The sequence below is a fragment of the Panthera onca genome, chromosome D1 (assembly GCF_046562875.1).
Source record: "Panthera onca isolate mPanOnc1 chromosome D1, mPanOnc1 haplotype 2, whole genome shotgun sequence".
Lineage (NCBI taxonomy): Eukaryota > Metazoa > Chordata > Mammalia > Carnivora > Felidae > Panthera > Panthera onca.
This window is the reverse complement of record NC_138348.1, coordinates 37,599,473-37,621,966: the sequence shown is the minus strand read 5'-3', so window position 1 is coordinate 37,621,966 and position 22,494 is coordinate 37,599,473. Positions and strand designations below refer to the sequence as shown.

General features: G+C 39.0%; 1 protein-coding gene across 4 annotated transcripts in view; it reads left to right on the top strand.

The window, feature by feature from the left end:
• The first annotated feature begins 470 nt into the window (after positions 1–470).
• Positions 471–22,494, top strand: part of ANO5 (anoctamin 5) — an 89,940-nt gene continuing 67,916 nt past the window's right edge. For 2 of the 4 annotated variants that reach the window (XM_078433325.2, XM_078433322.2), the window contains exons 1-3: positions 471–943; positions 13,019–13,065; positions 16,592–16,639. In XM_078433325.2, the coding sequence (XP_078289451.1) occupies positions 904–943; positions 13,019–13,065; positions 16,592–16,639 (135 nt within the window). In that variant the 5' untranslated portion in view covers positions 471–903. Of the gene's footprint in view, positions 944–13,018; positions 13,066–16,588; positions 16,640–22,494 lie in introns of all 4 variants that reach the window. The other 2 variants (XM_078433324.2, XM_078433321.2) reach the window with 1 other exon arrangement.

The window sequence follows — 22,494 nt, the reverse complement described above, 5'->3', positions numbered from 1 at the left end:
ACCTCGGAGACACGCCCACGCGCCGGCCTTAAAGCAGGGGTCGCCTTAAGGAAGGGGGGCTTTTTCTCACCCGACAAAAAATAACTCCCCAACTGGGAGGGGGTTCCGTCTGAGTGCCACCCGCGGAAGGCGGAAGGCTAGGCAGATGGACGAGGACCAGGCCGCTCGGCGGGGATCAGAGGAGGAGGGTTTGGAGAGAGGGGAGGAGACAGCGGGGGAAGGCCAGCGGTCTCGGGCTTGGGACAGCCGGGTGGAATGGGACCAGCAAGACCTGTTGATGGGGCTGAGCGGCCGGGAGAGCCGGGAGGCGGCGGGCCCCGAGGAGGCGGCGGAGCCGGAGCCGGAGCGGGGGGTACCGGGCGGCTGGAGGGGAGAGGGGCGGGCGGGCTGGGAGCCCGCCGGGCCAGGGGGCGGGGAAAGGGCGGCCCCCGAGGGAGGGGTGGCGGCGGGTCTGGAGGGCGGGAGGGGCGGAGAGGGGCGGGGAGAGCAGGACCAGACCGACGGGGAGGGGCCGGCCGGGGAGAGCAAGAGTAGAAGCGAGGCTCGGCAGCAGGCGGGGAGCCAGGGCGCCCCGGGGTCCGGCACGCTCCGGGGAGGGTACTGGGAGGGCTCCCGGGAGCGCCACCGGGAGAGGAAGGTGAAGCGCAGGGCCAAGGGCACGAAGCAGGCCGAGAGTAAGTACCGGCTGGAGAAGAAGCCCAACCTCCTGCAGGAGCGGAGGCAGGCGGAGACCCAGAAGAACGTGGTCTTGAAGGGACGAGCGAAGCCTGTCCCTGCTGGTTGTCGGAGCAGCGACGACGGCCGCCCACTACCCGAATCAGCCTCTCCCCCAAACCTCGCCGCCAGTCGCAGTGGTCCTCGCTCTGCCACACCTCGGTCAGTGTCATTAACGAGCTGGCGCAGATGGGCGACCCAGACGTCCTGGAGATGGTGCAGGAGGAAGGTAGGAGCCGGCGGATTCGGTGGCGCGGGGGGAGGGCGGGCCTGGGCGCGCGGACGCCGCCACCACGGGCGCGGGGACCCCGGGGGACGTTGGCGGCCCTGCGGCCTGTTTCCTGGGGACGTTCTCGGGGTGGCGTGCTCTGCGCGAGACAGGGTCTGCAAGATGAACAGCCCCTCCCCAGCGGGTGGCTGGGTGACGGCGCGCTGTGTTTCCTCTGCTACTCGCGCGAGCCGGAGACCTCTGTCCTGTGACCCCAGAGGTTCTGAGGCCGCCCTCCTCGCTCCTGTGTGCGCCGCCGAGCGGTTGACTAATGCAGGGAGCGAGGCGAGCGCGCTGGCCGCGTGCGCTGAGGCGCTCGGGCCTCGGACTCCCACGGAGAGCCGCAGCTTGGGGTGCGTGACGGCGGTGCCATGGGTGGGGGAGCTGGCCCCTGAGTCCCTCTGCCTCTCTCCATTTGCCGATTACTGGCCAAGCTTTGAGATCTCTGTTAATTATGCGAGCGCCAGGCTCTAAGATCGATCGGCTTGGGATTCTGGTGCACCTGGGAACGCTGCTGTTTCACCAGCTTTCATGCAATCTTTAGTTCCGTGGAGAAATGTCTGTTCATTGTTTGCTAAGGCCGTTGCACAGACTTATGTTCTGTGGGTCTGTTTTGGTACACACATGTTCCTGAGAATGCACGTATGTTTCTGGGACTATCTCCAGGACTCTCAGTGATACTCAGTTCTCTCCGCGACACTCTGTTTTCATGTCTTGTGTGGTATTAGATTTAAACATGGCAACAGTGTTTTTAGGCGATAAAAGGTCTAAGTAGTCTTATGATCCAGTCTTGAGAGGCACTAGGAAATGCAACGCGTTACTGCATCCTCCTCTCTTTTCTAAACAGCTTTATTGAGGTACACTTTAGATACCATGTCACCCGTTTAAAGTGTGCAATTCAGTGCCTTTTAGTGTATTTACAGAGTTTTGCAATCATCACCACGATGTAATTTTCATCACCATAAAATAGAAACCTTAGCAGTCACACCCCCATTGGCTACCCTTAGCTCTAGGCAGTTACTAATTTATTTACTCTGCAGATGTACCTATTCTGGAAACTTCCTGTAAACTGACTCCTACAATGTGTGGTCTTTGGTAACTGTCTTCTTTCTCTTACCGTAACGTTTTTGAAGTTCATCCGTGTTGTAATTCGCATGCTTCCTTTTTATTGCCACCTAATACTCCATTGTTAAAGATAAACCACATTTCATCCAGTCATCAATTGGTGGACATATGGGCTGTTGCCAGTTTTCACTACCACGAATAATGCTGCTCTGAACATCCATGTACAGATTTTTGTATGAACGGCTTTTCGTTTTTCTTGGGTATATCCCTAGGAATGGAATTACATAATCATATGGCAGCTTTATATTAAACACTTTTAGAAACTGCCAAACTGTTTTCCCAGTGTCTGTGGCATTTTATATCGCAACCAACAATACGTAAATGTTGCAGTGTCTCTACATCCTCTAACATTTGTTATTGTCTATCTTTTTTATTTATAGCCATCTAGTGGTTGGAAGTGGTATCTGTGTGGTTTTGACTTGCATTTTCCCAGTGATTTCCCAATCAAATATCTTTCCCACGGCTTATTGGCCATTCATATATCTTCTTTGGTGAAATACACATTTAAATCCTTTGCTCATTTTAAAAGTTAAATTATTTGTCTTATTATTGCGTTGTAAGAGTTCTTTACATATTCTGTATATATGATTTGCAAATATTTTCTCCAATTCTATGAGTTGTCTTTCCCTGTTCTTGATGGTGTCACTTAAAGCAATTCCCCCTTTCTTAAAAAACAATTGAAGGTAGAAGGAAATATGACTATTGAAAACTTTAAACTTTGCCTAATGGCTCTGCTAAATGATACAGTGAATTTATTTGTTAGTGAAAATGAGTGGTTCAGTGTACAAAGTGAAATGACTTTTAGGTGTCTAAAATTAAAAGCCCTTTTCTATACTTAATGGTTTCCTCCGTTGCCGAGAATTACTTTTCAGTTGTAATTTCAATAATCTGAATGTCTTAACAGATTTTTTTCCACTTGAAACATTCAGTAATTCTTTATAATCAGTCCTTGTAAAGTAGAGTTATGAGAAGGTACAGAAATAGTATTTCTCATTGAGGGAAGAGAGGAGGGGAAAATGTGGAGTATGTAACTTTCTGTGCACAATGAAGAAAAAAAATCTACAAGTGCGGCATTACAGAGATTGACCATTATTCTCTTTCAGATATTAGAAGTGTGATCTAATTTAGCTGCAGGATAATTCTGCTTACTAGAATGTATAGTTAAATTAGTATAACTTCAGCCGTGAGGTCAGATTGCAGCTTGAGTCCATCTAAGGAAGATTAAAAAAAAAATTTTTTTTAATGTTTATTTATTTTTGACAGAGAGAGAGAGAGAGAGAGAGAGAGACAGACAGAGCATGGGTGGGGGAGGGGCAGAGAGAGAGGGAGACACAGAATCCGAAGCAGGCTCCAGGCTCTGAGATGTCAGCACAGAGCCCGACATGGGGCTTGAACCCACAGACTGTGAGATCATGACCTGGGCCGAAGTCGGACACTCAACCGACTGAGCCACCCAGGTGCCCCTATCTCAGGAAGATTTTAGAACTTTTCCCAAGCTAATTTGTTTTCCTTTACTTGGCAAAGACCTTTGTAACTTGTCTATATTCCCTCTTACTGTGATTGAAGCTTTGCCTCTGTTTTGGGCCTAGGTAGCGGAAAGGAGGTTGATATGGAACACCATGTATCTGATGGATGAGGGTGATGACCACATCCAGCCCAAGTTCCCATTCCCGATTTGTTCATAGATCCAGCATCCAAACAGGGGAGGAGTGGGGTACTGGTGAGAGTAAAGCCTGAGGCCACTCAGAGGACTCTTAGTTTTCTAAATGTTTTTTCAGTATGTCAGTTGTTTTGCTGTGTTAGTTTTACTGCCCGTTACTGAGACCTGTGTTATTACTGTAGTTGTATGAAAAGTGCATTAAAATGATGGTGTATTTTTAAAATATAATGTATTGTCAAATTGGCTTACATACAACACCCAATGCTCATCCCAACAGGTGCCCTCCTCCATGCCCATCACCCATTTTCCCCTCTTCCCCTCCCCCCATCCACCCTCAGTTTGTTCTCTGTATTTAAGAGTCTCTTGTGGTTTGTCTCCCTCCCTCTCTGTTTGTAACTAGTTTCCCTCCCCCACCCCCCACGGTCTTCTGTTAAGCTTCTCAAGATCCACAATATGAGTGAAAACATATGATATCTGTCCTCTGACTGACTTATTTCACTCAGCATAATACCTTCCAGTTCCATTCATGTTGCTACCAATGGCAGGATTTCATTCTTTCACATTGCCAAGTAGTATTCCATTGTATATATATACCACATCTTTATCCATTCATCAGTTGATGGACATTTAGGCTATTTCCATAATTTGGCTATTGTTGAAAGTGCTGCTATAAACATTGGGGTACATGTGCCCCTATGAATCAGCACTCCTGTATCCCTTGGGTAAATGCCTAGTAGTGCTATTGCTGGGTCACAGGGTAGTTCTATTTTTAATTTTTTGAGGAACCTCCATACTGTTTTCCAGAGTGGGTGTACCAGTTTGCATTCCCACCAACAGTGCAAGAGGGTTCCTGTTTCTCCACATCCTCTCCAGCATCTATAGTCTCCTGATTTGTTCATTTTAGCCACTCTGACCGGTGTGAGGTGGTATCTCATTGTGGCTTTGATTTGTATTTCCCTGATGATGAGTGATGTTGAGCATCTTTTCTTGTGTCTATTAGCCATCTGGCTGTCTTCTTTGGAAAAGTGTCTATTCATGTCTTCTGGGGGGGTATTTTTTAACATCAGCAATCAAAGGGGTTTTCAGAAGCCATTCTAAATATCCTAAATATATGTTTCTTCCTGGAGTTTAATGATACAGTTAAAAAAACTGAAGAGTTGGTTGAAGGAGGCTGAAAATGACTGGGTTCCATAGCATCCATTTTTAGGAGCTACTTTCAATTTCGTGTTTTAAAATATAAATGGATTTCTTTGAGTAAATTTACTGATACAGGTAAGCCTGGATCTTGCTTATTAATGTATTTCCTAAATCATCTTTGAAGAGTAAATAGGAGAAAGTTAAATGGCTGAGTTATATGTGATGAGATTTTTTTTCCCCAGAGAGAGAATGCTAACATTTTACCTTTTAGACGTAATAGTTAACAAGGTATTCCTAGGATTTGTTAGGTTTTCTCAGTTTATTTTCTTCAATATTGAACACATAAGCAATCTTTTCCAGTTAGCTCTTTTCCCACTATCTAGTGATTTTTAAAAGGAAACTGTAAAGGCAAAGCGTAGCAGAATATTTAAATAATTATGTAAACAAACACTGCTAGTAAAATATCAGTGCTGAAGTTGAACTATTGACTGGTTGACATTGTAAGGAAGTCTTGATTTGAAATATTCATTCTTAGGCTGATTTATGACTCATTCAGCATGGGAAATGACACTTTAAGGGTTTAGCATTGGAAAAAGCACTTTTACAGTTGAAAGAAGTGTCTTGAATCTTTACAACTGCATTAAGCATTGTGTTTAACTAAACCACCCTTCCTTTGGGAATGTGGGTATTTATTTGATTGCATGTATTTTATTTTATGCTGCTGGAAGGGGTGTAAACTGAGAAGATCATCTGGTAAATACAAGAGCTATTTTTGGGCTCAGGGTTTGTTGGAGTATATATTCTTAGCAACTTGCTTTCAGTTGAAAACTCAGAGCTCAGCCTTTGGGCTGCTTTACTTTTAGCTCGCATTTTATGATCTCCATAGCAATCAGTATTAAACCCTTCCTATCTCTGGTTTCTAGTGCTCAGAAAGAGTATAGTCATTTCCATGGGGCTTAGAGGATGCTGGAGGAATGACAAGAAGACGTTAAAGTTGTTGGCTTCAAATCTTGCCTCCTCAGATACGTTTCTGTTTTGACAGAGGTTTGGTGATTATGTGTAGCGATGCCAGCCTCATACTCTGTGACCGAGTGTGACAGTTTGTCTATATCTCTGACATGTGCAAGCATCTGATTGTGCACGTGTGTGTCAGAGAGATAGAGAGAGCTAGTGAGCACTATGTGTGAAGGGGAGCATAGTGTGTGAGGAAATACATCTATTTTTTCTAAATCTTTCTGCTTTTCAGAAAGGGATAGAATTTACAAAGTGTGTCCCACCCTGGTCCTCCGCAGTGGGGGTGGGGAGGGAGGGCCCTTGCCCTCTCCTGAAGGGTGATATTCTTGGGCTGGGGACCCAGAGAGGGCTCCATTGAGGATAGTATGAAAACAGGACGCTAACGTAGGAGGCTGATGAGGAGGTTTCTGGTCAACATTGAAAGGAAGGTGTCAGGAGTGATACAGCGTGAAAAAGAAACAGTAGTTAGCCAAGGAAGAAAACAGTTGTTAGTTCTAGGGAAAGGAGGCAGCAAGTTGAAAGGGAAGAGGGTAAGAAAGAACTAGTAGGGATAGGAGATAATATGGAGGAACTATTTTTTCCCTTTTCCACATTCTCAAATAAACACACTGCATCAAACTCTGATAGCAAATTGCAAATGTTCTTTCAATGCTACATGTTGTTTAAGCTACACATGCAGGAAAAATAATTAGGGGAAGGAAGGGTTAGTGCTTACAGTTTTTCCAAAACCAGAATTATAAAATACTCTATAATCCTAGCTTGAGGCGTGCACATCTTCACCCCGTACTTGGAACAGTTCTTCAGCATAATGACTGGTTTTGTTCTCAAGAAAATAAAAGCCTCTCCTAAGTCAGCGTTCAAGTACCATACATTGAGAGATAAAGCGTGTATTCCTTAGAATCCTGTTCTTTATGTACTCATTATAAGACTTTGCAAGATTGGTTTTCTTCACATTCAACATTCCAATGAGATGGTTGCAACATTGTGCAGTTTTGAGTTGTAAATGTAGACAGTATTCATGGGTAAAACACTTTGATGATGGTACTGGACCATGTTTTATATTTTTCAAGTAATTTTTACTTCTATTTATGGTCTTTTAGATGAGAAAGCCTGCACTCAGAAAAGTTGAGTAATATAGCTATTAGCCATAGTTTTGCTTTGCTTAAGATGACTATTAACTTTCTTTTAACAATTCTTTTTTTTTAATTTTTTAACATTTATTTATCTTTGAGAGAGAGAGAAAGGGAAAGAGAGACATAATGCAAGCAGGGGAGGGGCAGAGAGAGGGAGACACAGACTCCAAAGCAGGTTCCAGGCTCTGAGCTGTCAGCACGGTCTGACGTGGGGCTCGAACTCATGAACTGCAAGATCATGACCTGAGCCAAAGTCAGACACTTAACCAACTGAGCCATCCAGGCACCCCACTATTCCAGTTTTTAATCGCAGATCCTGCAACAAAAAGATCTGAATACAAAATAAATTCTTTCATTTTTATTCTGACACTTTCAAATTTATCTCAAAGAATTTACGTTTAAAAAAATTCTAAAGTTTATTTATTTATTTTGAGAAAGAGAGAGAGAGAGAGAAAGAGAGATGCTTAACTGACTGAGCCCTCCCAGGTGCCCCTCAAAGAATTTAAGTTTTGAAAATTAACAATAGAATATATCCTAACAACAATAATATCATCAAAAATAACTAACATTGACTGACCTCAGTGCTGCATGAAGCATTTACATGAATTGTCTCATTGAAATGCTTGCACAAACCTGATGACATAGACATCAATGCCATTTATATGACACTTGAAAGCTTTCAATTTATGTCTTATTCTCCAGTTGCAAGGAAGGCTGGGAAATGTGTTTTTGTTTTTGTTTTGTTTTCGTTTTGTTTTGTGTTTTGGTTTTTTGCTGGAGCACATCACTTCACCTAATTAGGGTTTTGTTAGTAAAGAGGAAGGGGGAGAAAGGATACTTGAGGACAGCCAGTGGCAGCCTCTCCTGTATTTGCCCACCATTAGTAATCCTACCTATTTTTTTTACATAGGATCTTCCCAAATTGCTCAAGCCTAGGAGAGTTCTCACTCAGTCTTTGTCCCTCAACTTGCACGTCTGAAATTTGACAGCAGTTTATTTCAAATGTTTACGCAGATATCAGTAATCCATGGACATTCCTTCACACACACTGCCCCCACTGCAGTCCAGGCAGCCAGATCTCCCTTGTGGTTCACTGCCACAGCCTCCTAATGTCTCTTTGCTCCATTCCCTCTTCCTTTCTTTCTTCTTTTGTTCCTATTTTTTTTTCTAATGTTTATTTATTTTTGAGAGAGAGAGAGAGAGAGAGAGCCGGGAAGGGCGAGAAAGAGGGAGACAGAGGATCCGAAGCAGGCTGTATTCAGTGAGCTCAGAGCCTGATACTGGGCCTGAACCCATGAACTGTGAGATCCTTTGTTGCTGAAATCAAGAGTTGGACACTTAACCTGCTGAGCCAACCAGGCACCCCCCCTCCCTGCCCCCCCACCACTTCCCTTTTAACTCATTCTTCACTGAGGGACCAGTGCTTTTCATAAAATGTAAATGTAAAAATGACTTAAAAGCTTTTTTGTGGCTTGCTGTTTCATTTAGGAAAGAAAAAACAAAAACAAAAACGGGTATACAAAGTCTTCCACAAACTATCCCCCGCTCCATCCCTCTCCAACATCATGTCATGTCACTCTGCCATTTATCTTCTCATCTCTAGCTTGGCTTTCATTTCTTTGAACACCTCAAAACTGTTCCTGTCTTATAGCCTTTGTGTATTCTCACATGGATTGAGTGCCCTCAACTTTCAGATCTCAGTATATGTATTACTTGCCTCAGAGAGATTTTCTGATTTCTTCATATCTAAACTTCCTCACCCCCAGCTCTGTTTATAGCATTTATCTCAAGTTTTGGTCTGCTTCCACTACAGTACTGCAAACTTCTTAACAATAGAGAACCAATAAATGTTAACCATTATCACATTATTATCATTGTTATATTAATGATCAATATCAAGAACTGCAAAAGATCTGAGATTTTACTGTACTTGGTAGTTAACAGAATATCCTTTTACAGTTTCATGGATACTGGTAGAAGACATAAGATACACAGATCAAAGACAAAGGACAGTGTATTACTCACAGCATTAACAGTGGCCACAGTGGCAGTATTTGTGCCCGTTTCTTGAACCCAAGTTGCCACAACTCAATGCAAAGAGGGCCAGATAATACCTGTGTGTGTGGTGGGTTGCAATACAGGAGAGCAATCTGAACTTAAGGAACTTGAGTCTTTTATATTGGTCAGCAATTATGCCTTCCATTTGCTCTGGAGGAAGACATTACTCTGATATTCCTAGACTGTGTGCAAACCTGCCCTTTGCTACAGAAGGAGACTCAAGATCTTCCAAGGGTGTTCACTCAACCAAGATCCTTGAAAAGGCTTGCAGTCAGTGTCTCACTTGCAAGATGTACAGAAACGTGAGAGACCAAAGGAGAATTATCTCCAAACAGTAACTACCTTTAAGTATCGATTCCTAAGTAACACATTTTGGTTTTGCATAATTAACTTTATGTAAGTGAAATATTAAAGTTTCTTCTTGTTTTGTTTTTGGTAAATAATATTCTTTGGAGATTTATCCATATTTTTGCATGTAATTCAAATTCATTTAACTTTGTTGCTAAGTATAATATGTGGTATTATTATACTACATTGTATGTATCCATTTTACTGTTTGTGGATATTTGAGATGATTTCGGTTTCCTGGTTATTCCCAGCAATACTTTTATGAACACTCTTGTACATCCCCAGAATGCATGTATTTCTATTGTTTATATATAAGGTGGTACTTCTCGAACTTTTTTTTTTTTAATCTCAGGACTTCTCTATACTTTAAACAATTATTAAGAACCTCAAATAACTTTTATTTATATGAGTTATGGCTATTGTTATTTACCAAGGATATCCACTTTTACCCCTTCCATTAAAAATAATACTGGGAGTTCTAGCCAAACTACTTGGGCAAGAAAAAGAAATAAAAGGCATCCTCATTGGAAAACAAGAATTAAATATCTTTATTAACAGATGATATGATCTTTTATGTAGGAAAACCTAAAAAGTCCAGTAAAAAAAACCTTTAGAATCTATAAATGCATTCATTAAAGTAGAATATGAAGTCAGTACATGAAAACCAGTTGCATTTTTGCACACTAACAATGAACACTCTGAAAGGAAATTGAGAAAACAATTCTATTTATAGAATAAGAGACATATCTAGAAAAAGGTTGCTATGGCTAATGTCAAGCAAGTTACTGCCTGTGTTCTCTTCTAGGATTTTTATTGTTTCATGTCTCACATTTAGGTCTTTAATCTAGGAGTGTGCTTATTGTGATGAGCGCTGGGTGATGTATAGAACTGTTGAATTACTATACTGTACACCTGAAACTAATATAACACCGTAGGTTAACTAACTGGAATTAAGATAAAACTTAAAAATAAAGAATAAGATATTTAAAAATTAGCCAAGGATGTGAAAGACTTGTACAAATAAAACTACAAAACATGGCTGAAAAAAAAATAAAAAAACAACATTTAAATGAAAACATACCCCATGTTTATAGATTGGAAGACTTAATACTGTTAAGATCTCCATACTACCCAAAGTGATGTATAGATTCAATGCAGTCTCTATCAAAATTCCAATGATGTTTTTTGCAGAAATAGAAAAAACCCATCCTAAAATTCATATGAACTCTTGAGGGACTGCTGAATAGACGATCAATCTTAAAACAGAAGAACCAAGCTGAGGACTTACACTTCCTGATTTCAAAACTTATTACAAAGCTGCAGTAATTGAAACCGTGGAGTACTGGAATGGAGACAGACATATAAACCAATGGAATAGAAGAGAGAGTCCAGAAATAAACCTTCACATATATGGTCAAGTGACTTCTTTACAAGGGCACCAAGACCATTCAATGGGGGAAAGGACAGTCTTTTCAACAAATGGTGCTGGGAAATTTGGATATCCGCATGCCAAAAGAGTGAAATCGGACCCTTACCTACCACCATATACAAAAATTAACTCAAAATGGATCAAAGACCTAAATGTAAGACTGAAACTATCAACTTCTTAGAAGAAAACACAGAGCAACAGGTTCATGATGTTAGATTTGGCAGTGGTTCGTTGGATATGACACCAAATACACATGTAAAACAATGAAAGTAGACAAAATGACCTCATGAATATTTAAAAATGTACATCAAAAGCAACATAAACAGAGTTAAAAGGCAAACCACAGAATGGGATAAAATGTTTCCAAATCATATATGTGATCCAGCATATTTAGAGAACTCCCAAAACTCAACAATAAAAAAAAAATCTGATTAAAAAATGGGCAAGGGACTTGGATAGACATTTCTCTAAGAAGATATAAAAATGACCAATAAGAAGCTGAAAAGATGCTCAACAACATAATCATTGGGTAAATGCAAGTCAAAACTAAAATGACATACCACCTCAAACCCATTAAAATGGCTACGTCAAAAACCCCAAAACACCAAGAGTTGGTGGGGATGTGGAGTAATTGGAATCCTTGTACACTGTTGGTGAGAGTGTATAATGGTATAGCTGCTGTGGAAAACAATATGGCAGTGCCTCAGAAAATTAAAAATAGAATTACCAGATGGTCCAGCAATTCCACTTTTAGGTATATACCCCAAATAGTTGCAAGGAGGGTCTTGAAGAGATATTTTTATAGCCATATTGATAGCAGCATAATTCACAACAGCTAAAATGTGAAAGTAACCCAAGTGTTCATTAACATATGAATGGATAAATATAACGTGGTATACATGTACAATAGAATATTATGCAGCCTTAAAAAGTAGGACATATGGTACAATACTGATGAACCTTGAAGACATTATGCTATGTGAAGTAAGCCACTCACACAATGACAAACACTGTATGATTCCACTTATATGAGGTACATAGAGGAGTCAAAAATTGTAGAGACAGAAAGTAGAATGGTGGTTGCCTCAGACTGGAGGAGAGGAGAATGAGGAGTTAATGAGTATTGTGCTTCAGCTTTACGAGACGTAAGAGTTCTGGAGATAGATGGTGGTGATGTTTGCTCAATATTATGACTGTATTTAATACCTTTCAACTGTGCACTTAAAAATGGTTAGGATGGTCAAGTTTATGTTATGTGTATTTTACCACAATAAAAAAAATGGGGAAAGAACAGCAAAAAAGAAAGGAAGGAAGGAATAAAGAAAGAAAGGAAAAAAGAAAGGAAAAGAAAAAGCTATACGAATGGCAGGTTTATATTTTCTATATTTTCAGCATATGTTCTAACATTTCCTAAAATTACAATTACTGTGGATGGTCCTTTATTTCACTCCCACTGTGATTTTCTCCAAAGAAATGTTTTTATATGGGAAGTTTTTGACTGGAGAAATATTTCTCAGTGTTTTTCCATGTCGGAGGCAATGGAGAATAAGAATCTTCTATGTTTAACTTTTTGTAGTGTCAGAAACTTATTCGAAGATGTATTTTAGTCCAAATGACTCAACAGATAGCTATCACGGAGATACTTGTGTGTGAGGAAAGTAATTTGGCCTATTTAGAACTGGTAGTGCCTGTTTGTTAGTGCTTTCCTTGCAGACAGTTTGGTTCAGTTCCAAGAAAACATGCTGACAGAATATTAAATCTCACACAGTGAGAACTAAGATGTAACCATGGATATCCCTCTTGGATGTCTTCCTCTCTGCAGTTTCATGGCTATGGATTAATAACTGCATTTGTCAGGGTTAATTTTATTTCTTAGTGGGGGAGATTATATCCTACGCATCAGTATTTGCTTTTCCCCTACATCATAGACAGTTTTTGGTGCTGACTTCCACTGGCAGCTATTTTGAACAACTTAGCTCCAGGAAGGGCATCTAAGACCTTCCCGTATTTTTTCTTTGAACTTTGTGGTTTCATTTTAGAATTTCTATTTTCTCCTCATGCAGACTTTTAACCTATTCTGATCAATTGGCCATTCTGACATTTTTTTTTTCTTTCTTTCTTATTTAATTTAGAGAGAATATCCAATAGAGAAGCAGAATATATTTTCGGAATGAATGAGGTAAGTCAAATGTATATGTATTAGTTTCCTATAAGTCAGCACAAAAAATTGAGACAAGGTTAGGAATGTACTTTGTATGAATACTTAGGTCTTTGTACTTCAGTTATTTAGTCATACTCTATTAACTTTATTTTGTCTTCTGATGTATTCATGTTTTTGGTAAAGAAAACAAATTCCAAGTTTCATGCAGATTTAATATTCTATCTTCCTAGGTATGATAAGGGAGCAAATAGAAGTATGAATTTGTTTTGAGGCTCCCTGTGAACAAACTCAGATATGCTGAGTCTTGCTGTGCAAGAGAATAGTATTGGGCTCAAAACTTTGCTAGAGGATAATGCAGGGAGGATATGTGACAGTCTTTGATGTTACCATTACTAGTATGTGATGAGTACTTATTACTTCAAGTGACTCAACTCAACAAAATATATTAAATGAAATAATAAATAATAAAATTAAATACAACTTATAAAAATAAAAAAAATTCTCTTAACTAAAGGCCTAATTTAGTAAAAGTTACTAAAATTTTAGATTTCTTGTATACAGAGAGTAAGCATTCTAAAGCTATTTTGGATCAAATAATCTTTCTGGTAGGGCTCCAGGTGACACAACACTAGCCACGCAGGTAGATTTCCTTGAATCAGGTTACAGGTGACCAGCCGGATAGAAAAAAATTCTTTAAAATTAGTTTTTTAGGAATGACCGAAATTCCCACCCTGGGAAACACAACCCACCAGAATAGGTTGGCTAGCCCTAGCTGGCTGGATAGACTGGCTGGGTAAGCTGGTTGCTTAAGATTCCCAGAAGTTCTTGGATTCCTTTAAAACCTGTGACCAAAATGCTGAGAGAAATAGACTATGAGAACCAAGGGGGAAATGAAAATCATTTAGCCCAGTAATTTTTACAATGCAATTTGTAGACTGCCTGAATGACAATTATATTAAAAATTTCTTAAAAATGCAGACTCCTGGGCCCAACCTTACACACTTAATTGCATTGTTGGGGAATAAGGTTATGGAGTCATGATTTAAAAATAACACCCCAGATGATTTTTATTGCTCCTAAAGTTTGAAACCCACTGTCATAACGCAGAATCTCCACAACTAGAGTGATGTAATGTGGTACAGAGTATGTATTCATTAAATGAATAAGTGAATCAAGGTAACTGTGTAAAAAACAACGTGAAAAATTAAAGTTTGTATGTCTTTGGAGTAGACGGAAGAAAGTTATTGTGTGAGATTGATTGGTTCAGTTTAAATGATAAAACGTTGTCATTTTCATTTTGTTCACATTGACATAATAGTAATATACTCCTCACAGATCTCTATATGTATTGCTCAAGTTAACTTCAACTACGGTTCATATTCTTTGCTTCTCTATGTGTCTTTCATATTTATATATACTCTAAACTTCTATAAGAGAAAAACAATTTCATCAAGTCATATTTGTTCTATTCCCTAACCCTTTGCACATTTTTTAAAATGTTTATTTATTTTCGAGAGAGAGCGAGTAAGTAGGGGAGGGTCAGAGAGAGAAGGAGACACAGAATCCAAAGCAGGCTCCAGGCTCTGAGCTGTCAGCACAGAGCCCGATGTGGGGCTCAAACTCATGAGCCGCGAGATTATGACCTGAGCTGAAACCGGACGCTTAACCAACTGAGCCACCTGGGTGTCCTTCCCTTTGCACATTTAAAAAGCAATGATATTGCTTCCATGCCTTCAACCTTGGATAGGTCTTCATTTGAAACAATTTTGCTTAAATTTTTAAGGCTTTACGTTTGGCTTGACACACTGAGAAATATATTCAATTAACTTTAAGTTACAGTATTTTAGAAATACCATATGTTTTAATTTTTAGTTCTGATTCTATATAAACTTTACTTTTGTTGGAAAGCAACAAGTGAAAGGGGAATTGATTCAATTTTAGGAGAATTTATTTTTAAGAGAGAGAGAGACAGAGTGCAGGTGAGGGAGGGCAGAGAGAGAGGGAGACACAGAATCTGAAGCAGGACCCAGGCTCTGAACTGTCGGCACAGAGCCTGATGGCGGGGCTCAAGCTCACAAACTGCAAGATCATGACCTGAGCCTGAGTCGGAAGCTTAACTGACTGAGCCACTCAGGCGCCCAAAACTTTTTGAAGAAAAACATAGGAGAAAACCTTTGGAAAGTAGGTCTTAGTGAAGAGTTATTAGACATGACACAAAAGCATGATCCATAAAAGAAAAATTGATAAATTGGACTTTTTAAAATTTAAGAACTTTTGATCTATGAAAGATCCTGTTAAGAGGAGCAGACAAGCTATAGACCTGGAGAAAATATTTGCACATCCTATATCTGTGGCATTATAAAGAAACAGCAAGGGGAGCCTGGGTGGTTCAGTCAGCTGGACGTCCAACTTCAGCTCAGGTCATGATCTCACAGCTTGTGAGTTTGCGCCCCACGTTGGGCTCTGTGCCGACAGCTCAGAGCCTGGGTCCTGCTTTGGATTCTGTGTCTCCCTCTCTCTCTGCCCACCTTCCCTCCCCTCCCCCACCCATTCATGCTCTGTCTCTCTCTCCTTCAAAAATAAATGAACATTAAAAGAAATTAAAAAAATAAACTGCAAAACCCAGTTATTTTTCAAAACTATGTCGATAGTACTTTATATCTCCTGTTTTCAGAACTGGTCTGCCCAACATCACCTGGGTATAAATGAGATGCTGTTTGTGATTTTCCAAGAGCCAGGTAAATGAATTCTCAGTCTAGACATGAGTTTCAGGTCATTTTTGCTGGCTACTGCCTCTCCAGGCCACCCTGCTCTACCAATCACTAGAGACTGCTGAGAAGTGATGGGGAGCGGTCTCAGGAGCACGTGCTGTGGTGTGCAATCTGTCATGGAACATGAGGATTTAAAATCCACCATATGCCAAGAGAGGCATCGCTATTGCTTTAATTATAGGTGTTTTGTGTGTCTTTATATCCATGCATGGCTTTTCTCTTGGGTCGTAAGTACAGATCCTTAGAAATTCTGGTGTTGCGTTTCCTAAAGTATTCACTTTAATAATTCCAAACAAATGCTGAAAGGCCTAAAATAGCCAATTGATTCTACCTTTCATTGTGGTCCTGTTCAGGGCTCCGTATCATTAAAACAGTGGTGTACCTTGTTATTTCTCTGTATGTAGTAGTTCTTAACCATTTCTTGCATCTCAGATTTTTTTTTTATGATTTGATAAAACTACCTCCAAAAGTTTCATTCTCTCTCAGGCTGTCTCTCTCCATACACACACGCACGCACACACACACACACACACACATACACACACACACACACACACACACACATGCAAGCACACATGAGCATGAACACACATGCACATGTATACACATATATACCCACAGTTTTGCATTCACTTTCAAGTGTTTTATAAGTCCTCTGAATTGCAGGTTTAGTATTTGTATATTGAGAACCTATTTTTGTTGTTGAAAGTTATATGCTCCCCACTTGCATTATTATTAATGGCATTATATCTTCCCCATGGTACTGTTAGCAGTCCCTGAGCAGCAGAGAGACCAGCTTTCTCATCAGTGAAGAACCAGCGGTAAGCATCAATCGGTACTATACTTTCTTGCATGGACACAAATGGGGTATTATTTTGTAGTCAAAGATGGAGATGCTCTGTTTCCCAGGTTACAGTTATTTTTCAGGTCCTCATATATGAAATTTGAGGGTCAATTACTTTGAAAAAAAACCAGTTTCTTATGGGGAAAAAAAGTAACATAAGACATATTAATGAGAATGACAAAGCATAGCCATTTGCTTGCATTTTAATTTCTCAGTCTTACAAATGAGGAAAAATGAAGGGTCTGAGAGGTTTAATGACTTGATTAAAATTATCCATATGTTTAAGAGGCAGATCCTGGGCTAGAACTTGAGTTTCTGAATTCTAGTTCAGTATTCTCTCTTCATACCTCGTTTCTTTTACCTGTAAGTACATGCCTAAGAATAATCATGAAGTATAGTTTATTTAAAAATCAAATTTGAATATCAACTAAGAGGTCAGTAAAGGGATTTAAAATTTTTCACTAATTTCTTAGCAAAAAAAAAAAAAAGATGCTGTTTGGGAACATGGGAAAATAGAGTTATATTCTTACGCTGACAATTTTAACATAGGTGATATTTTGCTTTTTGCTAGCATACTGATCTTTAATCTTTCAGAATGAAGGTTGTGGGCTGACCAATTGAAATAATTGAAACTTTGTTAGGTTTTCTTTTTTTTGATCATGTGAAACATATGATGTCAAAGTTTAAAACATTAAAAGGTGTCCTTTACTTTTCCGTGTGTGTGTGTGTGTGTGTGTGTGTGTGTGTGTGTGGTATGTGTATAAAGATACATGTGTAAATTTATATTCCTCCTGTTTGTTTACACTAAAGGCATCATACTATATGCACTGGTCTTTTCCTTGGTTTTCAGGATTTAAAAACATAACCCAGAGTTCATGCGATATTGTACATAGATTTTATTCCCATTCATTTGTATGTTGCATAATATTATATTCTGGGTGTTTAGCATGGTGTATTCATTCAGTCCCTTTATTGATGTATATTTGAGTTGTTTTTAATCTTTTGTTATTACAAATATTGTTATCATATATACCTAGGGAATCAGTCTAACAATATTTTGGCCAGTGCTATCTTTATAGCTAGGATTTCAGTATTAAAGAATAAATACATATGTTATTTTGCCATAGATAGCCAAATTCCCCTCTGTTTTGCATTTCTAACAAGTGTAGGAGAATACCTATTTGCCTACAGCCTCATCAACAGCATGTTGTCTTGAGTTTAAATTTTTGCCCATCTGATAGTAAGATAGCTAGTGGCTGTTGGGAGCTCTTTCAGTTTGCCATGTATCTTAGTGTGGTTTAAATTTGTATTTCTCTCAATGAGTGAGATATTCACCTTTTCCTATGTTGGTGGTCATTTTAATTTATTTTTCTGGATAAATCTGTTTATTTATCGTATCTATTTTCTTGTCAAACTGTTAGTTTTTTTTTCCTTTTGTTTTTTTGGAGATGTTTACATATTTATTGTTATCCCCTTGCCTGAGATATGAGTTGCAAATACTTTCCCAATTATGTCATATGCTAGTAATTAAAATTTGAGATTCCAAATGATTTTAAAGTGATTTATGATATTTCTTTTTTTATGATGACATTGTCTTTGGTTAAGCAATAAGTTGTTAAAATTAAACAGTAAGCTTCTTTTTTTTTTTTTTTTTTAAGTTTTATTTATTTTTGGGACAGAGAGAGACAGAGCATGAATGGGGGAGGGTCAGAGAGAGAAGGAGACACAGAATCTGAAACAGGCTCCAGGCTCCGAGCTGTCAGCACAGAGCCCGATGCGGGGCTCGAACTCACGGACCGCGAGATCATGACCTGAGCCGAAGTCGGCCGCTCAACCGACTGAGCCACCCAGGCGCCCCAACTTCTTTCTTAAATCAACTTTTTATTTTAGCACTGCAAGGTGCTCTCAGCTCATTTTATACTTTCCCTGCATCAGTCCTGGAATCAACTATTTCTCCAGGGAAATTTTTCTTTTAATGTCACAGATATATCACAAAAGAACAATTTGTTTCAATCAGGGTCCTATTGGCCATTTTCAGAGTAGGATAGTTTGGGGAGAGCTTAATGAAAAACTTATAAATATGGGATGCTGAAGAATCCTGCTACATATACATCTAGTAACCATGAGTCTGTTGTCATCTATAGAACTGAGGGAATAGAAAGAGAGCATCATGTATTGAAGACCTTGAGAGGCTCAATGACCTTCAGTGGAGGGATACAGCCTTCCTGAATCTGGCCTCCAGAAGGAAGTCACTCACTCTCTTCCTTCTCTCTAATCATATTTGGGAAACTAGAGGTCTGGGGAGCTCTTTCATATCTATACCAGCCATCCTCACAAGAAAAAGCCAGGTAGAGAGCTAAAGAGAGCATCTCCTGGGATGAACCAAAAATATCCAGCAGAGTACATGTTTTCTTTTACACTATTAATGATTCTATAAATATAGAAGACTTAACATAATTTTACATTTTACTTGAAATAAAGTGGTCAACAGTGGATTTGGTTGAGTGGCTAGCTAAGAGGCTAGCTGAATTGCTAGAAGATACTAGAAGGACCCTAAAGCCATTAAATAGGAAAATTCAGAAATTCAGAAAAATTGGAAAAGCCATACCTAATAAAACTTGTCCCAAAGCAAATACCATCTGTGCTTGGGGGTATAATTTAATAAGTATTCAGAGTTTAATGAGGGATGGATAGAATTAGAAAGTCACACTAGGGGCATGCTTTAGAAACAGTATACATGCCATTCACAGGTTCTGAAGGGGTCTGGGTCTTTAACCTCAGGAATGATATTACAGATATTTAACAACTTATGTGGCACAGAAGCTACCTTTGAATAAATGGACCAGAACCAGTCAGTATAAATATGGCATAATATTTATAATTAGTCAATGTATATATTTAGATATGGTTACTCCAGGGCTCAGACATTTAATTTGCTATCCTGGCTTTAAATACCATTGATACACTGTAAACTCTCAAATTTAAGTTTCTCAATAGACATCTCTCCTGAACTTAAGACTGAAATATCCAAGTGCTTTCCCATCATATGCACTTGGATGTCAAAAGATGTTTCAAGATTACTGTGTCTGAAATGTAATTTTTTTCTTTCTCATAAAAAAAAAATCTCCCTGGTGAAGTGTTTCATATTCCAGCTCCACACAGTCCAACCTTCTAGTCGTTCAAGCCAAACACTTTTTAAAAAACTATTATCTTTATTTTTATACATTACAATGTATACATTTTATACAACGAAATGCACTATTTTATAAAATGTATACATTTTATACAATGAAATGCACTATTTTAAGTGTATGGTTTGACGAGTTTTAACAAACCACAACAGTCAAGATACAGATTTCTATTACCTGCTGTTTCACCTCTGTTCTGGGCAACCAATGATTTGTTTTTTATTTGTTTCTAAGTAGTATGTGAATGGAATCAGACTCTATAGGCTATTTTGTGTCTGACTTCTTTTGTTTAGCATAATGTTGCTGAGATGCATCCAGAGCTTAAATGATACTGATATATTGAATCTTGTTGAACATATCTATAGTTTTTTTCTTTGATTTATTTTGTTTTATTGCTAAATAGTATTCCAATGTATGGATATGCCAAAATTTGTTTATCGATTCACCTGTTGATGGATATTTATGTTGTTTTCTGATTGGGGACCATTATAAGTAAAGCTGTTATGAACATACATGTAAGGCATAATATAGTTTGAATAGATGTATATTTTAATTAATCTTGGTTAATTTGCTAAGAGTAAAATTTCTGGATCATATGAAAGCATATGTATAACCTTATGTGAGACGACTGAACTATTTTGGAGAGTGGTTCTACCATTTTTCTTTCCTACCAGTAATGTATGAGAGTTCTACTTCTCTCTACCCTCACTGGAACCCTCTCCACCCTCAAATTTAGTAATCTAATGGAAGGTAGTGGTATCCCGTGATTTCAATCCTCATTTCCCTGATAAATGATGACGTTACACATCCTTTCTTGGGCTTGTTGGCCATTCATATATCTTCTTCTGTAAACTATCTGTTCAAATCTTTGTGTATTTTTAAAAGTCAAGGTCTGAATGTGAGACCCTTGTCAGCTGTTTTCATTGCAAATATTTTCTCCCAGTCTGTGACTTTACTTTTCATTTACTTAAAAATATCTTAACATATTTTAAATTCTATTATGTTTGGTAAAAACTTCCAAAGTTTTTCTCAGAAAAACCCCCCAAAACTAAAAGCAAAACTAAAAACAAAGAAAATGACTAAATGAGAGTGAACAGTGACATTATTTATCCCATTACTGTAGAAGGGAGTGTCTACTCCTTAGTGAAACTGACTGAGAAATTCAGACATTGAAATTTTGATTTTTTCCTGGCCATGTAAGACTGTCATCTTTTGTCGTTTTTCCTAGTGTTCTCATAAATTGGATTCTCTTTCTATGTGCAAATATCCATTTCGTTAAATTTTTTGCTGCATAACTAGTTGTTTCTCTATGATTTCTATGTGCCTGGTCTTCAAGGAACAGTCTTAAAGCTTGGTGTTTCACTGTACATCCTTAAGGTCCACTGCAGGTATTTACAAATATTTCTGTGTCTGATTAATCCATCTGCTACTTTAAACTAGAAAAATAGGAAAGTTTTACATGGCTGTTTTTGTTTATTTTGAAGCTATAGTTTAAACATAGGAATATGTAGACCACAGAGGCTGGGAATACGACACGCACTCCAAGCAATCTTATCCAGATGTGGTTATGTATAACTGGGGATTTTCCAAATTAACTTCCATTTACTAAATTGAAACTTACATCTAGAATATTAAAATGTAATAGAAGCTCAACATTCATTGAAGATTGAGACAAACATATTTTTCAAGAAGGAGTATTTTAGCAGTGTCTTAAGAAATTGCTGGTAGTTGACTTTTATTGTTTTTATTATTTTATGGTTGCTGGCTTCAAGGTTGCACAGCACTTACTAGCAAGCCTTTTGTGTACTTAGCCAGTTGTATGTCTTTAGTACCTTTTGCTGATAATTAACAGGATCTACCTGATAACATTAAAGATACGAGTACACAGTATTTGGCACAAAGAAATCAAGATATGCTAGCTACTGCTTAATTGCTGTGGTTTTGTTTAAATTTAGGACTTCTGTAGGGTCCACTCAGTAAGTAAGTTTTACAGTTTGTAGATTGAGTATGTACATCCTTAACATCGAGGGTTAATGTAGTTTTTAATGTGAAATCGAAGTCTCAAGAGCAACTGGACTTTTTCTTGCTTAGAAATTCACAGCATTGAATGGCTTGTGGTATTACAACTCCATGAATTATATTGATTTTCATTCTCTTACAATATATATTCTAGAAATGTCTATGATATTGGATTCCCGCCCCCCCCCCCCCACACCCCACCCTGCTGTCTCACCAATGATCTAGTAGCTGAGACGGGAGCTGGAGCCAGCAATCTCAGAAGTGCTGCCCTCTCTAGCACACTAAGTAGTGTGCATATTGGTCAGTGGCTGGTCTGTTGATGATATTCAAAAATGGCCAAGGAGGAGTACGAGAAGAAAGAAAGGACTACAGATGTGTGATACAAATTATGTATAATGAGAGGAAGATGCTATTGACACCCCCTACTATGTGGCATAATAATATAGGTGATCAACTCTCTTCCTAGAGAAAGGACTCTAAAGTGTCTTCTTACAAATAATTAAAAAAAAATTTTAATGTTTATTTAGTTTTGACAGAGAGAGACAGAGTATGAGCGGGGGAGGGGCAGAGAGAGAGGGAGACACAGAATCTGAAGCAGGCTCCAGGCTCTGAGCTGTCAGCACAG